The sequence below is a fragment of the Polyergus mexicanus genome, unplaced genomic scaffold (assembly GCF_030449975.1).
Source record: "Polyergus mexicanus isolate NDT 795.1 unplaced genomic scaffold, iyPolMexi1.0 SCAF_15, whole genome shotgun sequence".
Classification (NCBI taxonomy): domain Eukaryota; kingdom Metazoa; phylum Arthropoda; class Insecta; order Hymenoptera; family Formicidae; genus Polyergus; species Polyergus mexicanus.
In genome coordinates this window covers 2,295,523-2,320,900 of record NW_027223335.1, presented here as the reverse complement: position 1 = coordinate 2,320,900, position 25,378 = coordinate 2,295,523, and the positions used below count along the sequence as shown (strand labels likewise).

General features: G+C 35.1%; 2 protein-coding genes across 12 annotated transcripts in view; one reads left to right on the top strand and one right to left on the bottom strand.

Moving 5' to 3' along the window:
* The first annotated feature begins 168 nt into the window (after window positions 1-168).
* LOC138939863 (DNA methyltransferase 1-associated protein 1-like) lies at window positions 169-21,236 on the top strand. 7 transcript variants are annotated; one of them, XM_070308124.1, is made up of 7 exons: window positions 169-236; window positions 377-548; window positions 666-1,038; window positions 1,133-1,383; window positions 1,453-1,713; window positions 1,793-1,989; window positions 2,548-2,637. In XM_070308124.1, the coding sequence occupies exons 2-6, from the start codon at window positions 446-448 to the stop codon at window positions 1,981-1,983; spliced, it is 1,179 nt and encodes a 392-aa protein (XP_070164225.1). In that variant the 5' UTR covers window positions 169-236; window positions 377-445; the 3' UTR covers window positions 1,984-1,989; window positions 2,548-2,637. The 7 variants fall into 7 exon arrangements, with proteins under 7 accessions (XP_070164225.1, XP_070164226.1, XP_070164223.1 ...); XM_070308125.1 differs by having other exon boundaries at window positions 2,551-2,636; XM_070308122.1 differs by lacking the exons at window positions 169-236; window positions 377-548; window positions 666-1,038; window positions 1,133-1,383; window positions 1,453-1,713 and adding exons at window positions 3,210-3,540; window positions 3,621-3,762; window positions 3,856-4,010; window positions 4,112-4,368 and having other exon boundaries at window positions 1,899-1,989; window positions 2,551-3,138.
* Nckx30c (solute carrier family 24 member Nckx30C) overlaps window positions 9,169-25,378 on the bottom strand; it is a 58,988-nt gene continuing 42,778 nt past the window's right edge. For all 5 annotated transcript variants that reach the window (XM_070308113.1, XM_070308115.1, XM_070308114.1 and 2 more), the window contains 3 exons: window positions 24,566-24,701; window positions 20,874-21,126; window positions 9,169-16,785 (listed from right to left, as the gene is read on the bottom strand). In XM_070308113.1, the coding sequence (XP_070164214.1) occupies window positions 16,545-16,785; window positions 20,874-21,126; window positions 24,566-24,701 (630 nt within the window). In that variant the 3' untranslated portion in view covers window positions 9,169-16,544. The remainder of the gene's footprint in view (window positions 16,786-20,873; window positions 21,127-24,565; window positions 24,702-25,378) is intronic.

The window sequence follows — 25,378 nt, the reverse complement described above, 5'->3', positions numbered from 1 at the left end:
ATAATAATATATTAAATATATTGCGTGTACAAATCAGAATCGTAAAATTAATTTCATATCAAGCTTGAAATTTACTAATTTTTTTTTTTAAATATGTGTTATGTGTGGCGCCATCTTCCTGTACAAAACGATCTTTACTGTAATATTTGCTTTATCGTTCTTTCATATCATGTTTTATGCTTGTCATATGAATGTGTCAAAATGTACATATGTATCTATATGTCGAAAATGTGGTGGTAAGTATCACGTCTTTAATTAATTGATTTGTATACATTGTGATGAATATGGTGATAAATACTAATGCTAAAGATAAATATCGAATACACATCTTAGATATGAACTTTTTGTAAGCACAGTGAATTAACATTTCTTACAGATTAATGATGAATCTGCATATGTGTCGTTAAATAATTTATAAGGATTTGTTCATATAAGTATTATAAAAATGTTGAGACGACGACATGTCAAAGTTAAGACAGTCAAGGAACTGGATGCATTTCCTAAAGTTCCTGAGTTATATGTCGACAAAACTGCAGTGGGGGGAACATGTAAGTTAGCAAATATTGGCAGTATATACTTATATTAGATGTATATTTATTTATTTTGAGAAGTGTATTGTTCTCATCGACCTCAATTAATATTCAAACAATTTCTTTTTATTTCAGTTTCTATCTTTACAATAGTCATCATCGCATATTTGATAATAGCAGAAACAAGTTATTTTCTCGATAGCAGATTACAATTCAAATTCGAACCAGATACTGAAATTGATGCAAAGTTGCAAATTAATATTGACATAACAGTGGCTATGCCGTGTGGTCGTATTGGTGCTGATGTTTTAGATTCTACAAATCAAAATATGATTAGTTATGATTCTTTGGAAGAAGAGGATACATGGTGGGAATTAACGTCGGAACAAAGGGCACATTTTGAAGCTTTAAAACACATGAATTCATATTTAAGAGAAGAGTATCATGCTATTCATGAACTTCTTTGGAAATCCAATCAAATCACTCTTTACAGTGAGATGCCAGTGCGGTATGTAAAGCAGACTGCAGCTTACAATTCTGCAATATCAATTGTTAAAAATTCCTGATATTTATACGAGTATATTATTTTATATCGCATTTAGATCGTATAAACCGGATTATGCACCAAATGCTTGTCGTATTCACGGTAGCTTGAATGTGAATAAAGTCGCAGGAAATTTTCATATAACTGCTGGAAAATCATTATCTTTGCCACGTGGTCATATACATATTTCTGCATTTATGACGGAGCAAGATTATAACTTCACTCACAGAATCAATAGATTTTCTTTCGGCGGTCCTAGTCCAGGTATCGTCCATCCTCTTGAAGGTGACGAGAAGATTGCAGATAATAGTAAGTTTATAATTGTAAGTTACTAGTATGATTGTCTCCATATGAGTAATGGATGATTTTCTCTTCTAGACATGATGCTGTATCAATATTTTGTTGAAGTTGTCCCTACAGATATTAGAACATTATTAAGTACATCTAAGACATACCAATACAGTGTTAAAGATCATCAAAGACCAATTAATCACCATAAAGGATCTCATGGAATACCAGGAATTTTCTTCAAATATGATATGAATGCACTTAAGATAAAAATAACTCAGGAACGTGATACAATTTTTCAATTTTTAGTAAAATTATGTGCTACTGTGGGTGGTATTTTTGTCACAAGTGGTAAATACAATACAAACAATGAATCTTTCAATAAGTAATGATATGCAATTTTTATTATTTATAATCAAAATTTTTGCAGGATTAATTAAAAATATTGTACAAAGTTTTTGGTATATTGTGCGTTGCAAGTTTTTAAATTCTGAAAAGAAAGCAGATTATCATGAACCATCGATTCCATCACATTCCACAAATTGTAGGGCTCCTGATACCATAAATTTACTTGATCTCACGGCCCCTCAAAATATCGATATCATGTTGAAGCCTCAATAAAAACTCGTAAGTTAATATTTTCAATGTGAGTGTGAAAAATATATAATTAGAAATAATTATTTGATATATATCCCAAGATATATGTGTGTATGTATGTGGTGTTATGAAAGTGTGATTAAATATTTTAAACCTTGAATGTAGACTAATGAAATTTTTAAATAAGAAATTCTCAACTAATGTATTTAAATGTATGTGAAGAAATTACGGAAGGTTGATAGTATAAAGGGGTGTTTATATATTAGATATCCTATTGTGATTCCATGTAATTCACATTACATTTGTGCTGCGATTGGCTTCTAGATCCACCAATCAAATCCATTTACCAAAAGTCGATCATTTAATTGTGGTTTTCTGAACGCAGCTGACAAGTTCTGAAGTCAAACCACTTGCATGTCATTACACAAATGTACGGGGATATATTCGGATATATTCGCACGAGATAATTATTTTCAAATATAAATAGCGATTTACATAAATTTTATACAGTTGAAAAATGTTAGTTCATTTTACGCAGTGATAAAACAAGATCAGTTTCGTTTCGATATATCGTTAAATATCTTATAGCAGAAACATAACCCCCAATCGAGCCGTCAGGATGGCAGACGTACGCGATATTCTGGACATCGAGGTGCCTACGACTACGGAACTTACGAAGGAATCGATACTAGGTAGTGACAAGAAGAATCGTAAACGGTATGACTACAACAAAGTGCCAAAACGTCCTGAGGGTATGCATCGGGAGGTGTTTGCGCTTCTCTGCAAGGACAATAATGACATGCCGCCGTTGTTCCCGACCGATACGGCGAAAGGATACAAGCAGGTACGAGCTAAGCTTGGTATGAAAAAAGTGAGGCCGTGGAAATGGACACCATTTACCAATCCGGCACGTACGGACGGTGCTGTCTTTCATCATTGGCGGCGTGTTGCTGATGTCACGAAGGAATATCCCTTCGCAAAGTTCAACAAGAAAGTTCCTATCCCTACTTACACAAATGCTGAATATGTTCAACATTTAGTGACCAACGGTTGGTCACGGGCAGAGACAGATCACTTGTTCGACTTGTGCAGGAGATTTGACCTTAGATTTATTATCATTAAGGATAGGTGGGACCGCACTAAATTTGTTGCAAGATCTGTAGAAGATTTAAAAGAAAGGCAAGGATAATGCATGTATATTTTACTTAATTTAGGTTTTGAATGTTTGCAATTAATAAGTAAATGCTTAGATATCATCAGGTGTGTGCTGCATTGACAAAGGCAAAATCTCACACTGATAAAGTATATATCTTTGATGCGGAACATGAGAAGCGTAGAAAAGAACAGCTAAAGAAGTTGTTTGAACGTACTCCTGAACAAGTAGACGAGGAACAGACTTTACTTGCTGAGTTACGCAAGATTGAGCAAAGGAAAAAAGAGAGAGATAGAAAAACGCAAGATTTGCAAAAATTAATTACAGCAGCTGATCATCAAGCAGATCCCAGGAAGAGCGAGAGAAAATCTTCCAAAAAAAGTAGCAGTTCTTCTAGGAATAGACCAAACAAAACTGATACTTCCCATGTAAGTGCTACAAAGTTTTACTCTTTATATGTAGCACATTTATCTACTAAGTGCTCGTACAATTTTTTAAAATCTTGTAGGCAGTGGAGTCAGCTGGAATTAAATTCCCTGATTTCAAAAATAGCGGTGTTACTCTTCGTTCTCAGAGAATCAAATTACCAAGTAGTCTTGGTCAAAAGAAGATGAAAGGCATTGAACAAATGTTAAACGAATTAAAATTAGGTAAGAAATTATATTTTATGCTTTTTATATCATATTTCTTGTACAATTTTAAAATTGAAAACAGAACAATATAAACCGGTGTTTCTATTATAGAATTGAATCCGCCACCGACAGAACAGATATGTCAGCAATTTAATGAACTACGTAGCGACATAGTTTTGCATTATGAATTAAGAAGCGCGTTGTCGACATGTGATTATGAATTACAGTCTTTAAGGCACCAATATGAAGCATTAGCACCGGGAAAGGTAATTGTCAAGTGTAATATTTTAAATGGATATAATTCCAAATAATATCGATAATAATCGATCTTGATCTTTACGCATCTGACGCATCTTTCTCTTTTCAGACTTTAACAATACCAGCAGCACTCCTACCAAAAACAGAAGTTGAAGTTAAAGCAGATATCATCGACGTTGTTGGATCACCCAGCATGCCCAGTATTACTCATTAATCTTCAAAGGTATATGTATATGTATATATATGTATATGTATGTGTGTGTGTACACACACACACACACACACACACACACACACACACACACACACACACACACACACACACACACACACACACACACACACACACACACACACACACACACATACATACATACATACATAAATTAATTAATTTTACTTTTGCTCTGTAAATATTATTTCTCTATCAGCGTGCCAATGATATTCATACCAAAAGTTATCGAGCATGCTATTACGATGTATTATATATGATTTTCATCTTGTATTAAAAAGAAATAAACGATTTAATCGCAATCGTGCAAATTTACGACATTATACACATCTTGTTAACATAATAGTCTGTAGCATGCAAGGTAAAAGAATAAAATTGAAAACACGTTACCGATGGTAATTACTTATATATCTGTGTATTTTTTATATTGTCGACAAAAAGTAACAATGTACGGTCAAACCGTATAATTTATCTACAACAATCTACAATAGATTACAATATGTTGTTTTGTTTTTTATTTTTTTTTGTTTTTTTTTGTTTTTTTTTTTTTTTGAAGGTACAGGGGATGTGACTGGGTATAGAGAGGGAATATAAGATCGGGGAAAGGATGGGTGGGAAGAGGGGTGTTGACGGTAAGAGTGTGAAGAGTGTTGGATGGTCGTCGATGCAGGCCTTTCTTCGTTCGTGCTCGCGTTACAGTCGACTCTTTAATCCTATAATAAAATACTCGGTAGCTCTCTAGCCGTACTTGGTACGGAATAATGCATGTATATCTGCGATAATAATCGATAAACCAACGGTGTATCCCGCCCGTTTCCCGGCTGCTGCGTGTCGCGAGGATTCACTCGATCAAAGTTAAGCGCAAGACAAAACGGTGCAATCAGAGGCGGAATATCGTTGATATCGTGACGGATTGTTCGTAGATACAAGGCGTATCCACTCGTCTTGACACTTTGATCGCTGTCGTCCTAGCGGCACAATCAGCTGTCTTATGTTCGACGGTCGCATACCGGTCTGTTGTCGTCGAAGGAGATTTATGTTTCTCGAAGCAGCTGCCAACTGTCAAATAGTATCGCGCATCCGAATCATTCTATAATCGCGGACTAACAACAATACGTTATGTTTTGAAACCTTATAAAAATTTACATCTCGGTATGACACGCGTTTTTTTTTTCTACAACGCTCTCTAGCTTATCTACTAAGTAGTAAACGCTATAAGAAAAGTTTAAATGCGTATGTCATCGCGTCGTTCGTGTACGCTACGTACATCTTTGCGCGTACGGAATATATTCCGTATATATATATCTGAATGTCTTCTCACGCGAAATATATATGATTGATACTACTCAAGAGTTAGAGCTGCTTCGCGAGCGTAGAATCGCGTCGAATAGCGATTGACAGATGTATGTACGTATATCGAATACGCGACCGTTTGAAGAAGATGCCGCTATCCTTGACGTGTTGTTCGATTTCTTAAAACGAGAGACTGAGACTTAACGATAAAGTTTACTGTCGGTGCACGGAACTTAAAATAATGGAACGGAGAGATACAATAGTCGCCTCCTAGGAACGTTTTTATATACCGAATAGTCCAAGTAATCGTAATGGGAGTCTTATCCAAGATCTGAAATCGAAAAACAAAATTATCGACACTGTGTCGTCTAACGATCCTGTCCCGCAGGCATTTAAAACGCAACGAAATACTCTCGTTTGTCGCGCAATTTCGCTAATAACGACAATAATAACCATCTCTCGTACCCGCTCTCGCGTGTCCTATGACAATATTATGCATTATTATATACGTATATACAATGGCGAGATGTGGGGGGAGCGCTCTTTTTTTTCTTTATTCTTTACCATAACAAGAGATGTGAGATCGACGTGCGAGGATCTTCGCAGGCTCGAACATCCAAACGTGCTCCAATCCGATTTATTTACGCCACCGATTCATTGAGCATCGTCTGATATTATCGAGCCTTTAATCACCTCGAGCAATTAATTATGCCGCGGTACAATAATCGATACGCCTATAACAATAATGTCGCAGTAATCACGATCGTAGCATAATGATACTAATCGTTCGCAATAGGCATGTGCATGCAGAAAATAGAGCGCTAAGAGATGAATCCATTGCGATATTTTTACTTATCCCTGCGCAATCTAATTTGCAAATTGTAATTGGATAAATAACTATAGATACGAGTATGTCCAGGTGTGTGATTAAAAGAATCAGCGATATTTTTTTTATCGGCTTTATATATCTCTCTTAATTAGAACGTTTATCGCATAACGTTCGTTCTCAAGTTTAGCTGAGAAGTAATTATTACTTTAAATCTCTCATAACGCGTTTTTATATACTCTGAAGATTTTTTTTTCTTTTTTTTTTCTTTTGCTTGCGTAATTATATAATGGCGATAACAACATCGGTAAGAATAATTTTATAACGAAGTAAGAGAGAAATTTTTACTAACGAAATGGGATAAGAGAGCGGTATAACAGCACTGATATATTTTGTAATACGTTGATAACATTTCAATTCTCTTTTAGGCGATCGATTCTTTTCTTCCAGGAACTTTGTAAGAGAGCTAAGTAATGCTAACAAAAATATTGCCAATTCTAAATATATTTAATTACTCGATCCAATTATATGTATATTTCGTCGCGTTAAAACTGAAGAACAAGAGTTATAATGCGAAAAATGTACTCGCTCTCTCTTTCTCTCTCTTCTATAGAGATTAATGCTGAAAAAAGAATCTATATTGCATGTATCGTGATATATAATAGAATAATAGAATCGAGCGAGACAAATATAGAGCTCGACCGTTCTCATTAACTTAGCAAATATCTTTGTTTTTGTTGAGTTTATTGAATAGTAATGTGGATAGATAGAATGTAAACTCTCTCGTTACTTGATTATTGTCGACTGTGTATCAATAAATACTCGCGAATCAAAGTTTTGAAGAGTCAGAATATACTTATACAATATTCAGCGTTAAACCGAGATCTTTGGAGAACTTTGAAGAATCGTTCGCATGACTTTAATTTAACGCTATCGTAACGTTGCGCTTCTTCCAACAATCGCTTTTTAACTGACTATTTAATATGCAATTAATACATAGTGGAAACTTCTCTCTCGAAGAGTATTCTAAATAAATATCTATGTTAATTCGAGATGTTGTATAACGTAGCTTCTTTTTTTTCACTCGTTTTAAGTACTTTCTGTTGCATGATACAGCATTAAAATTCAGGTAAAGGGTGACGTAGGCGAAGGTGTACCTTCGTAAGAATCGGATTTAATCATGCAAGAAGTATTTCTGCCGTTCGAGGCTGCTTAATGTTGCAGCTTCTCTGAAGGAGCCACGCGCGCCAAGAAGATACACAGTCTCCTTCGTATAATAGCGTGTAAGAGTAGAATTTTTGTTTTCTACCGCAAGACTCCGCAGGAAAGCGTTGCCAAATGGCAAAAGTGGAGAAATGAGCGGTTAGCGTGTAAAGGGAGTAGTGCAAATCCGCGACAAGCCATACGCCGTACTTTATTAAAGAGCATCACCGGCAGATAGCGTAATTTTCATTACGAACAAGTAGAATGAGTTTAAATGAGACATCATCTCATTACGGCGTCGCCGTTTTAACGCATCGGGGAGTCATGTTTGTACTTTGATCGTGAAAAAAATTGCAGTTACGAATAATGTAATCCCTTTTATTTTTGCTTGGTATAAATTGTGTAATATCTCGTTATCGCGGAACTTAATATCTTGTCTTAATCATCAAATTATTTCACAATTGTCGTGAACGTAAAGTAAATGGATGGAGAAAAAATATTTAGATATATTGTCGCGATTGTTATTATTCGAGTATAAATTCCAATTTAAATTCGAAAAAAATTATCACTTAATACTCGATCATTGCCTGTTAAAATCATTAGAACCTTTAGTTAATTTTAATCTTTAAAATAAGACTTTAAACGTGACTCTTTCTAAAATTCACAAGTCCGACAAAGTCCACAATGCGTTAAACGGATATTGCATCCCTTTCCCTCTCATATCTCCATTGTCAAAATTCATATTGCGAATTCTTATCGTAACAATTTGTATTAATAATTTTTTTATATTAATAAAAAGGTCCGTCAATAAGTTCCGTCACCGCAGAGGCTTTTCTCGCGACGAAAGCAAAAGAAGAAACGAAATTGAATTGCAAAAAGATCATGAGGGAAGCGTCGCGATTGACGAGTAATTCGACTTAATTGTATATAGTATTAAGTGTGTATATAGAATACGCGCGTTTGTTTATTATATCCCTCTCGCTGTCTCGTTTGCTTGTTTGGACACTCGCGCATATATTTTAGTATGCTCCCTTCAAACGATCCTGCAACTGATCGGAAGAAATTTTTTGTCGTTAAAAGATTTCCTCTTTCTGCTTGTGTTTTTTTTTGCTTTTTTCGCATAACATGTAACATGAGAAATCGTATTTTACTCGTTAAAGACATCCCTACACAACATGGCTACGATAATGCGTAATGGATATGTGCGCAAGTGCGTGTGACGAGGCTGGCGGTAAGAGAAGGCTGCGAGGGTGGAGGAGGAGGAAAAAGAGGAAGAGGCCAGGGATTGTGAGGGTGGAGGAGATAAAGTGTACGCACGTGCGCACATAGGCACACGTTTAAGGTATATGTATAGATTCTGTATATATTCAATCATTGATTTTCGTTAAATAACTAGCTTCTTCGAGTATGTATATATATATATACACATAGATATATGTATATATACAGAACATATATATGTGAATATATATATACATATGTATATATTTGCAATTAAGTAATAATTAGTATATGCGTTCAATCACTCCGTCTCTCGAAATTCGCACGAGTTTACTCTCTCTCTCTCTCTCTCTCTCTCTCTCTCTCTCTCTCTCTCTCTCTCTCTCTCTCTCTCTCTCTCTCTCTCTCTCTCTCTCTCTTTTTCTCTCTTTTCCTTTCGCGCTCTCGAGTGATCTCTCGAACTTGTTACTCTCGCACGCATTTCACACGCATCCCTCGAACAGGCTACGATTAGAGTGCCCTACCTACGCTACGGCGCTATGGTAGACAACAACAAGTAATATCATTATCCTAAAACTTCTGATCTTTTTCATTTTCGCTTGTTCTACTTTCGTATCCGCGTATATATGCCGTAAAAATGTTGTATATAATAATATTAATATTGTTATATATTCTCTTCGTTCTTTTTATTGCACACGCAATGTCGTGCCCGTTGGCGTCAGCGCCGTAAGCCGGCCCGACTGATCCGCGCCCCCCCCCTGTTCCCTTTGGACACGAAAATCGTTGATCATTAAGGCGTCGATCATTAACAATGATCCTCCCGAGAGTGCTCCCGTTCGTCGTCTTGCTCTCGATCTCGGGCGTCAAGTGAATCACGTTCGTCATTTGACGCACGAGTGGCGGAGCGGCCTGGAACTCCCGACGCTGACCCCCTCCCCCCCCCGGGCTTCTCCTTAACATTAGCATGTTTTTTTTAAGGGTATCTTTTTTTGTCCATCATGACTTTTTTTTTTATGTTTGCGATTAGTTTCGTTATACTCGTTAAACTCGTACTCTCGGTTACGGGATCTCTAATTTTAAGCTGAGATTCGTCCCGCGCGAACTTTCGAACGTGCTCGTTGATACACCTGTCTTCGGTCTCTCCTTGCCTTCGTTCGGGAAAATTGTCCATCACTTTTGCAATCGCAAAGTGATGAATTTTACGATTAAGCGATTTCGTCCGAACGCATCGTTGTACACTCTCATGTCACGCATAAAATTCTTATACCTCGGCCCCGATCTAAGTAACGCGTCGAAGACGTATCTTACGAACATCAAGAAACGAAATTTTTTACCGTAATAAAAACGTCCCAACTCGGAATCGCCGACGTGAACGTATACAACGCTAGATATTTTACATATTTATATATATATGTGTTGCGTATATATATATGTATATATTTATATTTCTTCTCGCTTCGTCCCCTTCGTCTTTCTAGCACTCTGTGGTGACCTAATTAATCTCGTAAGTCGTGATTTTTTATAACTAAGCGTCGTATCCCGTAAATCTACTACTGCGGCGATGGACGGGGGTACAACCCTATATATGCGGCGTTTTATAAGAGATGACAATAATGAAATATATATCAAAAGAAAAGCCCGAGAGAAACGCGAGGTATACTCTCTCGAATTTACGTTACGTCCAACACGCTGATCGCCCAGAATCGCGAAAATTGCATCTCGCCGTATATTCCCCGATACACGATTCAATAATCGACGATCCAGCGTTCATTGATACTCGTACGATATATAATACATATTTATATAATCTGTAATAATAGAAACTTTATAACGCGCTCGTATAACCTCATCTCTAATTATCTTACGACTTAAGTCACTAATAATACTACCAAGTAACCTCAGTTATCATATAATCAACATTTTTCTCTTTGATATGTGCGTTCGCGCTTTGTCAATGCCAAGAAAATATTCGAAGCGTTTGATCTTATTCGATCGTTCACAGCGTGCGTATTGTGTCCCTTTTTATTCCGCTATATCCCGCGTTATTTTATATCCACGAGTATCATGACGATTATATTATATCATGTCATTCGTCGTGAAAGAACCAGTGACGTTCTTAGTATACACGATCGATCGATGGGGAGAACAAATTTGTGTCACTCGGCCCTTCTTTAACAAACTCGACGAAATTTGAAGGATCGTTTTGATTCTCGTCGCGTGCCCGGCTCTAATCTACCGACCTTGTCACGATGTAAAAATTTCTCTACGGTTCTCGAAAGCTACGTTAAAAAGTATGAAATCAACTAAACTCTTAACGTTGCTTAAAATCTAGTTTGGAGCGTCTTTGCGAGCGCGCGACAGGTTCCGGATCCGTATAAGATAACATCTACCATCAACTCTAAACAGTACAACGTATTGTGCATTCACATAAAAATATAAAATGGTCTAACGGATTCTCTCTCTCTCTCTCTCTCTCTCTCTCTCTCTCTTTCTCTCTCTCTCTCTCTCTCTCTCTCTCTCTCTATATATATATATATATATATATATATATATATATATATATATATATATATATGATAACAATAAATTAATTTTTTTCCCACGCGAATAAAAGCGAAAGCCACCTTTGAAAAAATGAAGCGTTTGTAAATATAAAAAGATAATTATATTTCTCAAAAAGATTTTTTACGAGAGACATGCTCTTATAAATTTAGAATGGTCTATATCGGATACTGATTATACTGTTTCGGGTTGAATGCATTAACTGGTGGGAATTTGTTTCGTTCTCGTTCTCTTTGACATAAATGTATCCTTTACTTTACGTAATGGGATTGGCATCGATGCATTGCACTTTAGTCTTGACAAATTTGCCGGACAAACAATTTTCATCTTTCGAAAACACGTGTATGTGTGCGCGCGCGTGCGTGCGTGTATGTATGCATTGAAATAAATTTTATTTTCTTTATTTTATTTCAATTTTCTTCTCTCTCTCTCTCTCTCTCACTCTCTCTCTCTCTCTTTTTCTCTTTTTCGTTATTTTCATACTCTATAAATAAATGTGTCAGTGCGTTCTGACAATTTGATAACACAAGAATCGAATCAAATTTCATGTACTAAAATATAGTACATATATCTTATATATACAATTGATACATACATATATATGTATATATATGCATATATGTATAACTATATATGTACAACTCGAGTCGCTAAAAAGTATCGAAATCAATAGCATGCCATGTGCATTTGAAATTTCTTCACGTCATTCTTTTTGGAGGGGGAATATATCACGAGGCGAGCTATTTTCTTATATACACGTTGATATCCAGGCAGCTTACGGAAAGTATTAATCTCTCGAATTGACGTTCAAAACCAAAACGGGCCATCTCTCTTCACCAATATCGATGATGTTTGTCCTATGGTATATTACAAAGCATAAATTACGCGAGGACCGCTGCGCTCTGTGCCCTCCGGCACGACCTTCGACTTATCACGCGATTCCACCGCTAATCCGCTTTCGTTGTTACGCTCGCGACTGACAGACTAATCCTTTTCGTACTCCGCACACCACGGCGCAAAATGCCTCGGCGCTATGTTCCCAACTTTTCTCCCGCAGCTCGTACACATTTTCCCATTTATGTTCGACGTCACGAAGGAACCCGGCTTTGTTTTCCGCTGGTGACCGCCGCTAAATCCGAAGGGCGATTCGCCGCTAGCTATCATCACGTCCGTATCGAGCGATTTTGATTGCATCTTTTTCATACGCTGAGTAAAAGTTCATCCGCTCACGCGCCTAAGAGATTTTCAATTACGATTTCCATTTACAGAAATCTCACAATTATGCCTGTGTTTCAAAGTTTGTCTATGCTATTTAAGAATAATGTCTTATTTCTTTTTTTTTCTCCATTCGCGATCTTTTCAATTTCAGATATAGTTTACTCATTGGATAGAAAAACCTGATATAAGACTGAAACCACTTATAATTAAAGGCTCGCGGATAAAAAAGTCTCAAAACGTTTATATTGATTAATTGATATTGACAAATAAAATTTCATAAAAAGGAAGAGTGTTTAGGTGAATTTTTTTTTTTTTTTAGAATTAATTGGCAGTATTGCCATGCAGGCGAAATCCTTTTTCTCAACGTAATGCTCTGTCGCAAAAAGGAGCATTGCTATCTTAATTAATGATCGATATCCCGGAGAGATCATATTGTTGCCATTCATTGCTTGCATCGTAACTATAATTTTACTTATATTTCGAGTAGCTACAGACATATGCACAATTTTTTTTTTTTCAAGCTTATATCGTTGTGGAGTTTGACTAAAAAAAATTGATGTGACAAATTGTTGTTCGTTATCGTCGTTAACGCGTGAAACTTTCGTCGCGGCCTCGGTATGTTTCGGTATTCTTGCTTTCGTCTTGCTATTACAGATCCTTAACATCGTTGGTTTTGGACATTAATATTCCGAATCATCGGTCAATTTTAGCCTCTCATTTTCTAGGTGCAATAACGTGGCTCACGATGCTTTCTGTCGCGTGAGAAATCGAAGTAGTAGTACGAAGTACGGAATAATTTTATTGAATAATCGAGCGTACGAATTGGATTGCACACATCGCTGCGGTTTAGGCGGATTAGAGAGACAGGTGGACATGTAGGCTAAACGTAAAATAACTAATTGTCAGACGCGATGCGGAGCGTAAGCTGCGAGAGACCGTTCCCCATGCTTCCAATATCAGAACCATAGAAAAAAAATATATACCGTTATATGCGAATATAATATACGTGTGTGTGTGTGTGTGTGTGTGTGTGTGTGTGTGTGTGTGTGTGTGTGTGTGTGTGTGTGTATTCTCCATATAATGCGTTTCGCACAAAATTTTCTTCATACTATACGTAAGAGTTTGATAATCTAAAATTCGCCTTATCGATTAATGTTGACAGAATTTTTTTATACAATTATGGTCTCTTTCTTATCTCCTCGCGCCATGGATCGATTTTTGCGCCAGCTGTGGGTTTAATAAAAAGCTAGGCCGCTTTTAGGCGTTCAGGCTAGAATATCACTTCTCTGTTTGTATCTCTCAAAACGTGATAGGTATGTATAATAACATTTTCTTCTCATCTTGTACGTTAATATAATCGATATCACATTATAACTATTATTTCTATGTTCTTAAAACGTATCCTTTACAAACGCTTTTTACAATACGGGCCCTATAACTTAAAAATCGCTCATTCTTCATACTTTAAACTCTATACATGAGCCTATTTTTTTCTTCCTTTCTTTCTTACTTATTATCGTTCTCTCTTTCTCCTTTTCTCAATCTCACACACATGCATACCTCCGTCAACTCGTTATTCATTCTGTTACCCGTTTGTCTTTACTGTGTGTACACGTAACAATCATAATAGTAAGTTAATATTCTCTAACGATATCTTTTACTAGTGCGTCGTAACGCAATGTTGAAAACTCGAAAGAATTTAGGGAAAAGAATAGTTGCTTGGAGAGTATCAAGCGATGGGATATCACGGAAAGTGCAACGTCTAAGCGACTCGTGCTCGTTTCTTTTTTACGATGCATTATTTGCACGTTCCGTAATTTTAATAGTTTTTGCATATCGTCTCGATACTTTCTCTATGCAGAAAAAATGTCGCACATGAGGATTCGATCGTGCGTAAAGTGCATCAACAAGCGATACAAGTGTTCTCGATTGATTATAAGAATCCTCGCGTGATCTGTTTATCAATCCGAATATGCGATTTGCAAGATTTTTGCACTTAGGAAGGTCTGCTTTCGTATATCGTTTACAGATTATAGTTACGAGAGTAGTGATAGTAATTGTATTTAAAAAACACGCTCGGAATCGGATCTAAATGTCTTACGCGAACGAGACGTATTTTGCATTATCCGCATGGACTCGTTCGATGCTGATCAGCAATAAATAAATTGCTACGATTTGGATGATTTTTCGTGAAAATATAATACATTTCTTATAAACAATGTATGTTTCCTCTGAATCAAACGTTAAATGAACAATTAAAGAGAGCCAAATGAATGTCCCTGAACTTGTTCCTAACAATTTAATAAAATGAAAAGCAAAAATATAATCAACCCAGGCAAGATTAATTGATTGCTAAAAAACGTCTCGCATTTTTATCACTACTCTATCTTATTCACGTATCAACAGCAACATCCGTTCCGATCGTATACTGAAAATCCGCTGCGACGATCGATCGTTTCATTTGGGACGTGTATTTATCAGTATCTGAATCATATCGTTTAATGAATCAATATTTAGAGACTTTCAATGATATCTCTCTAATGTAATTTCTCGAATGTAAGATTAACATTTAATATTTTAACTGACCAAACACAATCTTACTCTGATGAAAATAATGTGATTTGTCATAAACATGGGAAAAAATAAGATATTTTTTGCACGTTTTGTAATCTTTTGCATAATTTACATGTCTTTGTATATTATAGCGTTGTGATTAATACATCAAAGATTAATAAAATCAAAAAGACTTGTAAACCAATTGTAAACATATAGCGTACATTCGAGATTCATGAGCATACATCGTCGAAACGAAACGTCGAACAGCACACCGTATCAAGTTGGAATTTCGTGAGCATAATAGATTAAAGTTATATCGAACTATTCTACGATTAGAAGTGAAGAGAGTTCTATTTTAGAGGAAAATCGGCGAGCGATCAGGTCACTTGCTCTCTCTCTTTCTCTCTCTCTCTCTAAGGGTAACATTATATATAATATATTTGGACACGTGAGCGTGCCAAGGAGTCAAACGAAAGAAGCCTCACTGGAACATTGTGTACACTGACGAAGTAACTTTGCGTTTTTTTTTTTTTTTTAATAAATTTGATATTATTGCTATTGATTGTGTAGATAAATAAAAAAAACGCGTAAAAAACATTTCAATAAATGCACGAATCAAGTAACATTTGATGCGATATCGTATGATTAGACTTGAAAATTTTTTGATCGAGGAGATTGCTAAGATATAATTTTTTGTAGACGTTTGTTGCAAAAGTCTGACCAATGAATTAATAAGGATCGTGCAATTATTAATTCATCTCACGTACGGTATTGCTTATTAAGCGACAAGAGAACGAGAAAGAAGAAGAAAAAGAAAGAAAGAAGAGTATGACCAGAGAGACTCGTACTATATACGTGCGCCAAAGAACTTCTTCTACTAGGATTATATAAAATTATGCTGGTTTGGTCCTTGGCACGATCAGCTAACGCGCTCGCCATGCCTAAATAATAAAGTAGCGCACTCGAGCGAAGTGGCACGCTCGATTAATCCTTAACAAGACGAGTATTTCGTTTCAGGTATTTCAAGATTTATACAATATGTACACCTCTCGCGCGCGACTATAAGAACAAAACACCTCTGCGTGATACACAAAACTGCTGTGACCTGATGAACGGTGATAATACCGTGTATATATGTATGTGTGCTTGTGCGCATGTATATATGTACGTGTGTGTTTGTATATATGTGTATTCATGGTGCTGATATTGCCGTTCGATCATTAAATTCCCTTCACGCGCACGCGGGAAAGTAATGGCTGGGTTTGCGCGATTTTCTTCTCGGCTCGACCGCAAGGAAGAGTTCTCTCGTCGGCCGAGACTCGCCGACGACGATGACGATGATGATGACGAGACTCGTAAATGTGCGTCCGTTCGCAGACGTGTCGCCTTTCTTCCGGAGGAGGTTCTAGTGCCTCTGCTTCACCGGCTACCCTACACCGGGCAGACCAACCATTCGTACTCGAACATCAGCGAGACGGCGACGAAGACGAAGTAGAGGATGAACATCGTGAAACCGAGGCCCTTGTTCATCTTCCATCTGAAGCAGGCGATGCTCATGATCACGAAAAGCAGCATGCAGAACAATATCGCTATGCTGCACACCATGCCCACTGAGTTCACCTCCACGGGTTTCCCGTAGATCAAACCATACAGGAGCCACGGAACCGGAAGCCTGCGGGCAGAAACAAAGCGCAAATCGAGCCTATTCATTGCCCGATGATTCACCGATGTGGTTATAATTAATCCCCTGCGCTTCAATTTTCTCTTTTTCTCTGATTATTTTATCTCTTTTTTTAATTATATATATTTATACATATATATTTTCTTCTAACTAAAAAATAAAAAAAAATATATATATATATCTTTCAAATATGTATGCAATAAATATTTTAAGAAAAAGAGATGGAGGGGGGTAATAACTGCAGCAACGTGAAGGATTATGTGAAATTAATATTTAAGATTAGCAATGTTTAATTATATATCAATCGAAAACTTTTTAATTAAATGTTTGATTATATATCATATTGAGTTTGCCAGCTAGTAACTTAAAAAAATCTTGAAATTATATAAATATTTTTATCTCTCCAAAATATATTAATTGTTTTGTAAAATAATAATGTGACCTGTTAAAAATTACCATTACATATGTTACCACTATATATCTTAATCATTTATTTTAATTAACATTTATTTAATTATATAAAAAATTCCATATATTCGTTACATCATCATATAAATTGTAAAACGTGATATACGTGCTTTCGGCAAAATTTTCCGAATATATATTTGCATCTCTTGTATTATGAATTTTATTAGATTCCTGTTGCGCTTTCTCTCTCTTTCTCTATATGTATATTTTTGACGTAAAATATCTATAATTCATATTTGTCTATAACAATACTGTCGACATCTCTTGGATATCGTTTGACGGGCAGTCGCAATCGCTTCCGCACAAATACGGAAAAATATTTTTCTCCACTTTCCTTTCAAATCCTCTATCATTTGGCATCATCATCAGTCGACGAATACGTGGGTATGATTGATCGCGATGAGAAGGATCTGATGTTTCATCGCGGCAAGCGATTGTCAGGAGATCGAGTGCTATGGAGGGATGCGCGATCAATTTCGACAGATTGGATCTTATAGCCGTGAAGACAAAGTGCAGAAAGATAATGAATTCTTATCGATAACAGCCACAAGTTACCGTGCAAATTTAGCTTTTCGTTGAAGATCGTCCGAGAAATATCACGCGCGGAAATCACACAGAATATTGTTAAAATTGCAAGATAACTTTGTTTTTTTTTACTTTATTTCTATTAATGTCGAAATGAGGAATTTTTCTTTTTACAGTTAGTGCTTCGGAGATTTAAATACGTATCGTTTATAGTAAGAATTGGAGTGCAAGCACAAGAAATTTAAATACGCGAATACGCGTAATATTAAATTGGCGAGCTCAAAAAGTGTCAAATTCTCATTGTTTGATTGAAATTTATTACGTGACTAGTAAAAAAAAGAATGAAATGGTTGTTTCGCGTAGAGATTTTCGAAATTTATCCGCGGAAAATGAATCGTTATCTGAAACAGTATTCGTAACATCTTCTGCGCTGATAATACGGTAATAATGTCAGAGAATGAATAGCGAATGCGATTATAGTGAAATAGTGAGAATTCTTCGATAGGTTTGGCTACCAATTCCATACATCTCTTCTAATCCCGTTTAATCATCGGGCATCGTCTGATTCATATTGCATGCGCGAACGTATATATTATTAGAGATAGAATATGTATGTGTGTGAGTATGTATAAAGTACATATATATATGCATACTTAATATATATATACTAGTATATATAGTTAGTATATTAAGTGTATTGTATTCGCGCGGACACACATGCGAGGGAGTTCGATAATTCCGATATTGCGCGATTCGTCTATTTAACTCTATTGTGCTATTGATATCTTACTAACTGTAATCATTTCTGCTGCCTATATATCAATTTCCGTTCTTTGAAGATCCTATCGGTAATGCTGACATTGTTTAAGTAATATCGGCTAATGCAAGAACAACGAATTAATATTATGCGCGTTTTGTAGGAATAAATATAATATAAGTTTATAAATTTTATAAAATAGAAGAATATTTTCCCGGTATATGCAATATATTGTGTTTAAGTCTTTCCATATCTTTGAATAAAAGAATAAAAGTAATATATTATAATTAAAGAGAAAGAAAATAAGAAAATAAGTGCCACATGTTAACAGATATTTTTTTTAATAATCTAACAAAGCTCTAAATCTAAAGTATCTTGATATGAGTTTTGACGAAACAAAAAATATATATCGTATCTATTATCTGTGTAAAAGATGTTGAAGTTTATGTAAATATGTTAAAAATAATCAATAATAAATATATCTTTAAAGTAACATATGTTTATTTATGTTAACGTATAATTACGATAAATATTAGCTGTGAATAAATTCTTTGCACAATAAGAGTAACAATAGCACAGCTTTTTTCTATACTGATAATACCTGTCGACTATTATATCGACAATAAGCGTTTTATGAAGTGACAGTAAAGAGAAAATAATGAAAAACGTTAATATCGCTTACTTTATTAATAACTTTCATTAGCTGAGAATTTAGATACATTAGGTAAAAATTTAAAAAGAGATTTTAGAAAAATAAAATATTATCCCTTCTACTAAATTAGAGAAAAAAATAGCAGTTCAAGTTGATCGATATTTTTTTTTGTCGTATGAAACGTTACTCTGATATGTTGTTTTTCCCGTTCCGCTCGAACGATCGCTATTAGCGAAATTTGAGATTGATATCCCTTTCCGAATAAGCTTTTCGGCCTCTTTGGCACTTGGTCCTTCTCGTTAATCGATCCTTCGATATAGTGCGACGTAAATGGATCTCGGATTCAAAAATAGGAAAGGCAGTAGACACTTTTAGGGATGTGTTAAATTTCTTTGCCTCGCGACACATTTTAGTATTTATTTTGCTACTTTGCTGTTTAGCAAGAAAGTTTTTGAAAAATTCTTACGTCTAATCCTTGCAGAATATTGCCTCTTTTATTGAATAAATTATACAATACAAATTTGCGTTGTTTTAAAAGTAATTAGAATTTTACGATTAATATTAAACAATTGCAGAATTAGACGAATAAACAAATAATAACATTAATACGAATTTATTGATATTAGTTAAGTGGGGGGCAAATTTATAATAGCTAAATTAATCGTGGCACTGGCATACAATAAAACAATATAAAAAAGTTTTGCTTCTTTCTAATTTGTTTTCTCCCTTATTATATTATTCATATTGCACCATTTACTTCGCCATAATTTTCTTTACGCCAAATGTTAATAAAAGACGTGTTGGGAATGCTTACCTCTCAGCGTTTGTATTTATAACGTTCGGTTTATGTATGCTAATTTATATTCTAACTTTCTTTTTTTATTTTTCTTCGAGATTCGGGATAATCCTAGCGGAAAATCAATATGACATTCCGTACAATTCTTTCTTGAAAGATTTTCTTATCATTACCTTATTTTCTCATCTTATCTATATATCGAATCTAGCAATAGCTATCATATATATTAGAGTATATCATAAAATTCTATTCACGTACGGAATCAATGAGAAATACACGTTGCTGCGACTTTTCTAGAATAGAATTTTCTAGAAAGACTTTGTGCTAAACGATGTTCGCTCTTTCACATACATAAATATTTTTTTTTTTTAATGATACGTATGTATATATATATATATTTATATATTACTTATCATATATAATATATACATATTTTATGATAAAATATTTCTTAGAATTGTTCTGTTTCTTTATCATATATATTCTTGGAATAATATTTAGTTATATAACATTTTTTGAGCATAGTTATTCTTATTTTCTCTCTCTCTCTCTCTCAATGGTTTCATAAAAAAATATTTTAGTAATTGTAACATTTTTAAACAATGATACATATACAGATAAAATAAAATAAAGACATAATGAATTGAGATTTTTAAAAATATTCGTGCAATTCACTAAACGCGATAAAACAAAATAACATAACTTTTACAAGAATGAAATAATTAATATCGATATTAGTATATTATTAGAAAAATCATGGAATTTTTTAAAATAGAAATTCTAAAATTTCTTGAAACAGAACGAACGTATGTCTTCATGTATAATATATTTCAGAACGATGCTACATTGACGCGAGATGGCTAGAAGATTTGGATGCTCACCCAACGGTCACGTCGAAGATGTTGCTGCCGACGGAACTCGACACGGCCATATCGCCGTATCCCTTCCGCGCCACGATTACGCTTGTGATAAGGTCCGGTATGCTAGTGCCGGCTGCGAGGAATGTCAGGCCCATCACTTCCGGCGGTATGGCTACTGTGTCGCCGGCGACATTCGCCCACCAGACCATCAGGTACGAGTACGCCGCGATCCAGAAGATCGAGCCGATGAAAGTTATCGGGAAAAACTTCTTTCCTGAAATTAAGCGGATATACGGCATCTGTTACTTGTCCCGACTTTATATAAACTAATCTATAACTAATCTATGACTAATATACAATAATTAATCGTTAACTAACAGGATATATCGTTATATAACGTTGATATATCGGACGTTACGACGGTAATCTTTCCTGTGTCAAAATTGAATCGGAAAAGACGGGATAGTTGCTGCGACGATGCGGGATGTTCTTTCACTCGATTATGCAGTCAGCCATGTGGCGCCAGCGCCCTAGTCGCATCACTTGATTTCCAGTTTCCATTAACGGGAGTAGTTTAAGTATGTTAAATGTGCTTGGTCGATTACCATTCCGATATCGTTGTGTAACGTTGGCTAATTGATGTATGTGATACGAGTCTCTAACAAATATAGCTCGTTTCGAATATAAAAAAAAATTAATCAGGGAATACATAATTATGGATGTACACACAAATTGATTGGCAACTGAATATATATCGTTAAATAAAATATAATTCAAGGAAAGATATCAAAATTACAGAGATGCCATCAATAAATTAATCTAACGATTTAAAGATGATTTAACTTTGTAATTAATTGTGAATTGTTAATTATTCGCTTGCGATCGTCAATACCGCTATCGTTTAGAAAAACCGTTTATGCTGTTGTTTAAATGAGGAGTTCTCAGTAAATAGCATTTTTTCTTATTGTTAGAGATATATAACGGCAGACAAATTTGTTCTCTGCCAATAAAAACTGTCAGTTTTCAGACTTCAATGACGTATTTGCTTCAAGTACGACGATGAGGGTGAAGTTCGAGATATTTAATCCGCCCCGTAATTTAATCCTAATGACCGAATCTCTGGGGTTTAATTTGAGAACGTTAGAAGAAGACTTCTGCCTCGAATGATTACTTAGTGGAACCCAATATATACCATATAGATGGTTCTGCTCTAGAAACATAATGAATTTTTTGGCATTCGTTCACAAAACTAATTTATTTTCATGATTATGATTATAGCAATCTCTAAAGCGGAATGAGGTTGCAGAATGAATGTTTCCATTATTGAATCGTTTTCCATTAGCTTTTTAAAATTTGAATAAATAAAATTATACACAATGGAACAGTAATTTTATGGAACATTAATTTGCTTAATTTAAGCGAGATGAATTAAGTTTAATCCGAACAGTTTTAATTATTCGAAAAACGGGAGAAACGCATCTCGCTGTGTTTTTTTTTTTTTTTAAATTAAATGCAAAAAGAAAAAGCAATCGTGTATATATTTTAGCAGAAAGTATTTGCTAATTTTTTTCAATTTATTTTAATTCTTTTTTAATATATGAATATCATATATATAATATACTTGTATTTTGAAGAAAGAAAATTTGTGTGTGTGTGTCAATACATAAGGAGAAAGTTTGTGTATTTCGGTTTATATAAACTTTTTATAAAAATATTGAGCAAACAAATAAATTGAGCTATATACCATATATAAAATTTGTCGGCGATCTTTGACTCGTTTGTGCATTTTGCGGTGCAATCCCGCATCGATTGATCGCGACAACATTCATATTAACAGATCGGTAATCAAAGACCCGAGATTGCTGAAATTCAAAGGACATATCGGAATTTTAGTTAATAATAGAATGAGTATGTACATACTATCTACGCATTCGTGTGCAACAATCAGTCCTCGATGCGAAATTAACGTGTCAATATCATCTTTCGTCGCGAGCATTGTGCAGTGTGGCAATAGAGGCGTGTTATTAGGCCGAGATAATGCAGGAGGCGTGATAAACGGTGGCTGTGAGATGCTTTGAATAATAGCACGGCGCGAATGACAATCACGTTGATCTTAACATTTATTATTAAATTGGAACGTGAGTATATCTCCAAATCCAATAGAGATTCACTCGACCTCGCGATTCCGATAAGCGGCCGAATCGTATCACCGTAACGTCCTCCACGTGATAATCCACGTTCGCGTTCTCACGGTGAAATTTCAAAAAAACCATTTCATTATTTATTATTATTTTCCGACGCGCTGATCTTCGACAAGGCATTGCTATAAGTTGCACGAAGTGCAACTGTTTCGTACATTAAGAATGTACGAAATATAAACTTATACAGCAAGTTAGGCATAAATGCCGTTTAATTAGTCTCTTATGTATTGATGAAAGACCAAGAGTTTCATCCCAGTAAAATCGATGGCTCGGAATCCCAAATTCCCAGAGTCGAGCTAATATTACCTCGGGGGTCGATATAATATATATACCGGGCGGGCAAAATATAGCGTGACGTTTGCGCTGATTGATAGGATTCAATCTGATCCCGACGTTTTCAGCGAGTTAAAAAAAACAGGTACACACAGGCTAGGGTTTTGGCTGTAATTAATGGCACATTCGAAACACACACGCTTCTCTACACCTTTTTTTTTCCTTTCTCAAATAATATTTCTGGCGAACGATAAATCGCTGTTCACGCGCTTCTATCAGCATAGCGATGCGTCAGATATAATAATTAATGCGTAATGAAATATAAAATTTAATGCTGAATAATTTAATTTCGCGCAAGAATTCTTAGATTCTATCAATTCTCATCCCTTGCAAGGGGTATAATATACAGATCGGATATTTATCGTAATTTGTGCAATTTATTGCAGTCAAATGAAATATATGTGAATATATATTCTCGATTATATTCGCCATCGCAGTGAAACCAAATAATATGAATAACGAGATATAATTAAATTGAAATAGAGATTATCTTGACATATTTTTGGATCTTAACATTATTGTCGAGCAATGACAAAGTACAAAAGAGCTGAAAATATGAAGCTCATAAATGTATTTATCGATTAAAAATACTTTTGGAGAATTAAATTTTCCGTGTTCTTGAAGGTTTCTATATTCGTCTAAATATTCGTTTAAATATCCTAATTGACTTTTCAGGGAGAAAGGAGTTTGGGTCTTGCAATCGGCGCAAGATATATAAATGAGAGTGCTTAATCGCTCTTGCGCTTTACAAAGGATTTGCTTTTGTCTTTGCTCCAGTTTTCATCCGTCTCTATTCAGGACCGATTATATTCGTCGGTATGAAGGAAATTTAATATCGTTCAAACAGTCAACAGTGAAAATATTAAAAGAAAAGGCTATTGAGTAAAGCATTAGTAACGGCGCAAATATTCAAGTATCTATCACATCAATCAAACAAACGATTACGACAGATTCAGTTTCGTCTAATTTTTACATCACATATCTGTTCTACGATAATTACTCTTATTTAATTACATAATATTAAAAATTATATCTTTTTCTTTATATATAAACTTTTTTAATGACTGAAACTAAGAAAAGACAACATTACAAAACGAAAGATGTTCACTGTGAGTGAAAAATAATTTATGTATTATTCGTTCAAATTCATACTAGTATAGAAAAGTGATTACTGATTACCTCTAGGTGTTCTCGTATCTGGTAACGTTAACCAAAGAGGAAATAAGATTGGCGCGACCAAGATGTAAGTCAGCCTTTTTCTCGGGCTGCTGGGCCAGCCCATGTCCAAGGCCTCTGGAGGTTCATCCTCTTCGCCCTATGAATAAATACAATATATCGAAGAATTAAATTTTCCTTAAATCGTGTTTTTGCCTTAATCAAAGATGCGCGAACATTAAATTTGTTTATTTGAAGCCGCTTAAATGGCAATATTTTATCGCTATCCCGAGGAATGCGAAAGTAACGTTTATTCGCATTATCGAGAAATGTCACAAAGCTCGAAAAACCTTTTAAAAACCACAAATTGTGATAGCAAAAGCACAAAGTATCTTTTCGTTATTCAGTCTCGAGCAAACCGCGAGACAATGCCATCGCTTATATAAACTACCATTGTTTTCAGTCACTCCGTCATTGAAGAACGAAATAAACCTAGTTCCAGACTAATCCTCGTTTTGAATGACTCTAAGCATTAGTAGGGATTATTATTAAAGGATGGTACTTCTGTTCTCTCTCTCTCAAAAGAAGAGCATTACGCTCGAGCCAATGAACAAGATCGAGAGACCGATGATTATAAGCGATATAAATCAATTATATCATCGTATTGTAACATTATATGTACTTATCGGAAATGTAAAATCGCGAAAAATTAAAATTGAACGAGCTCCATCTAACTCGATTAATATCGTCTCATTGGCCATTTGTCTTGAATTTCTGTTACTTTGTTGTAAGCTTATTGTTAACGAGACCGCTGGACCGAAACATTATATATGAACA

Coding starts and splice junctions, on each gene's coding strand:
- LOC138939863 (XM_070308120.1), top strand. CDS start 2,579: ATGGCAGACGTACGCGATATTCTGGACATCGAGGTGCCTACGACTACG. Junction 3,541..3,620: donor ACAAAACTGATACTTCCCAT/GTAAGTGCTACA, acceptor AAAATCTTGTAG/GCAGTGGAGTCAGCTGGAAT. Junction 3,763..3,855: donor GTTAAACGAATTAAAATTAG/GTAAGAAATTAT, acceptor TTTCTATTATAG/AATTGAATCCGCCACCGACA.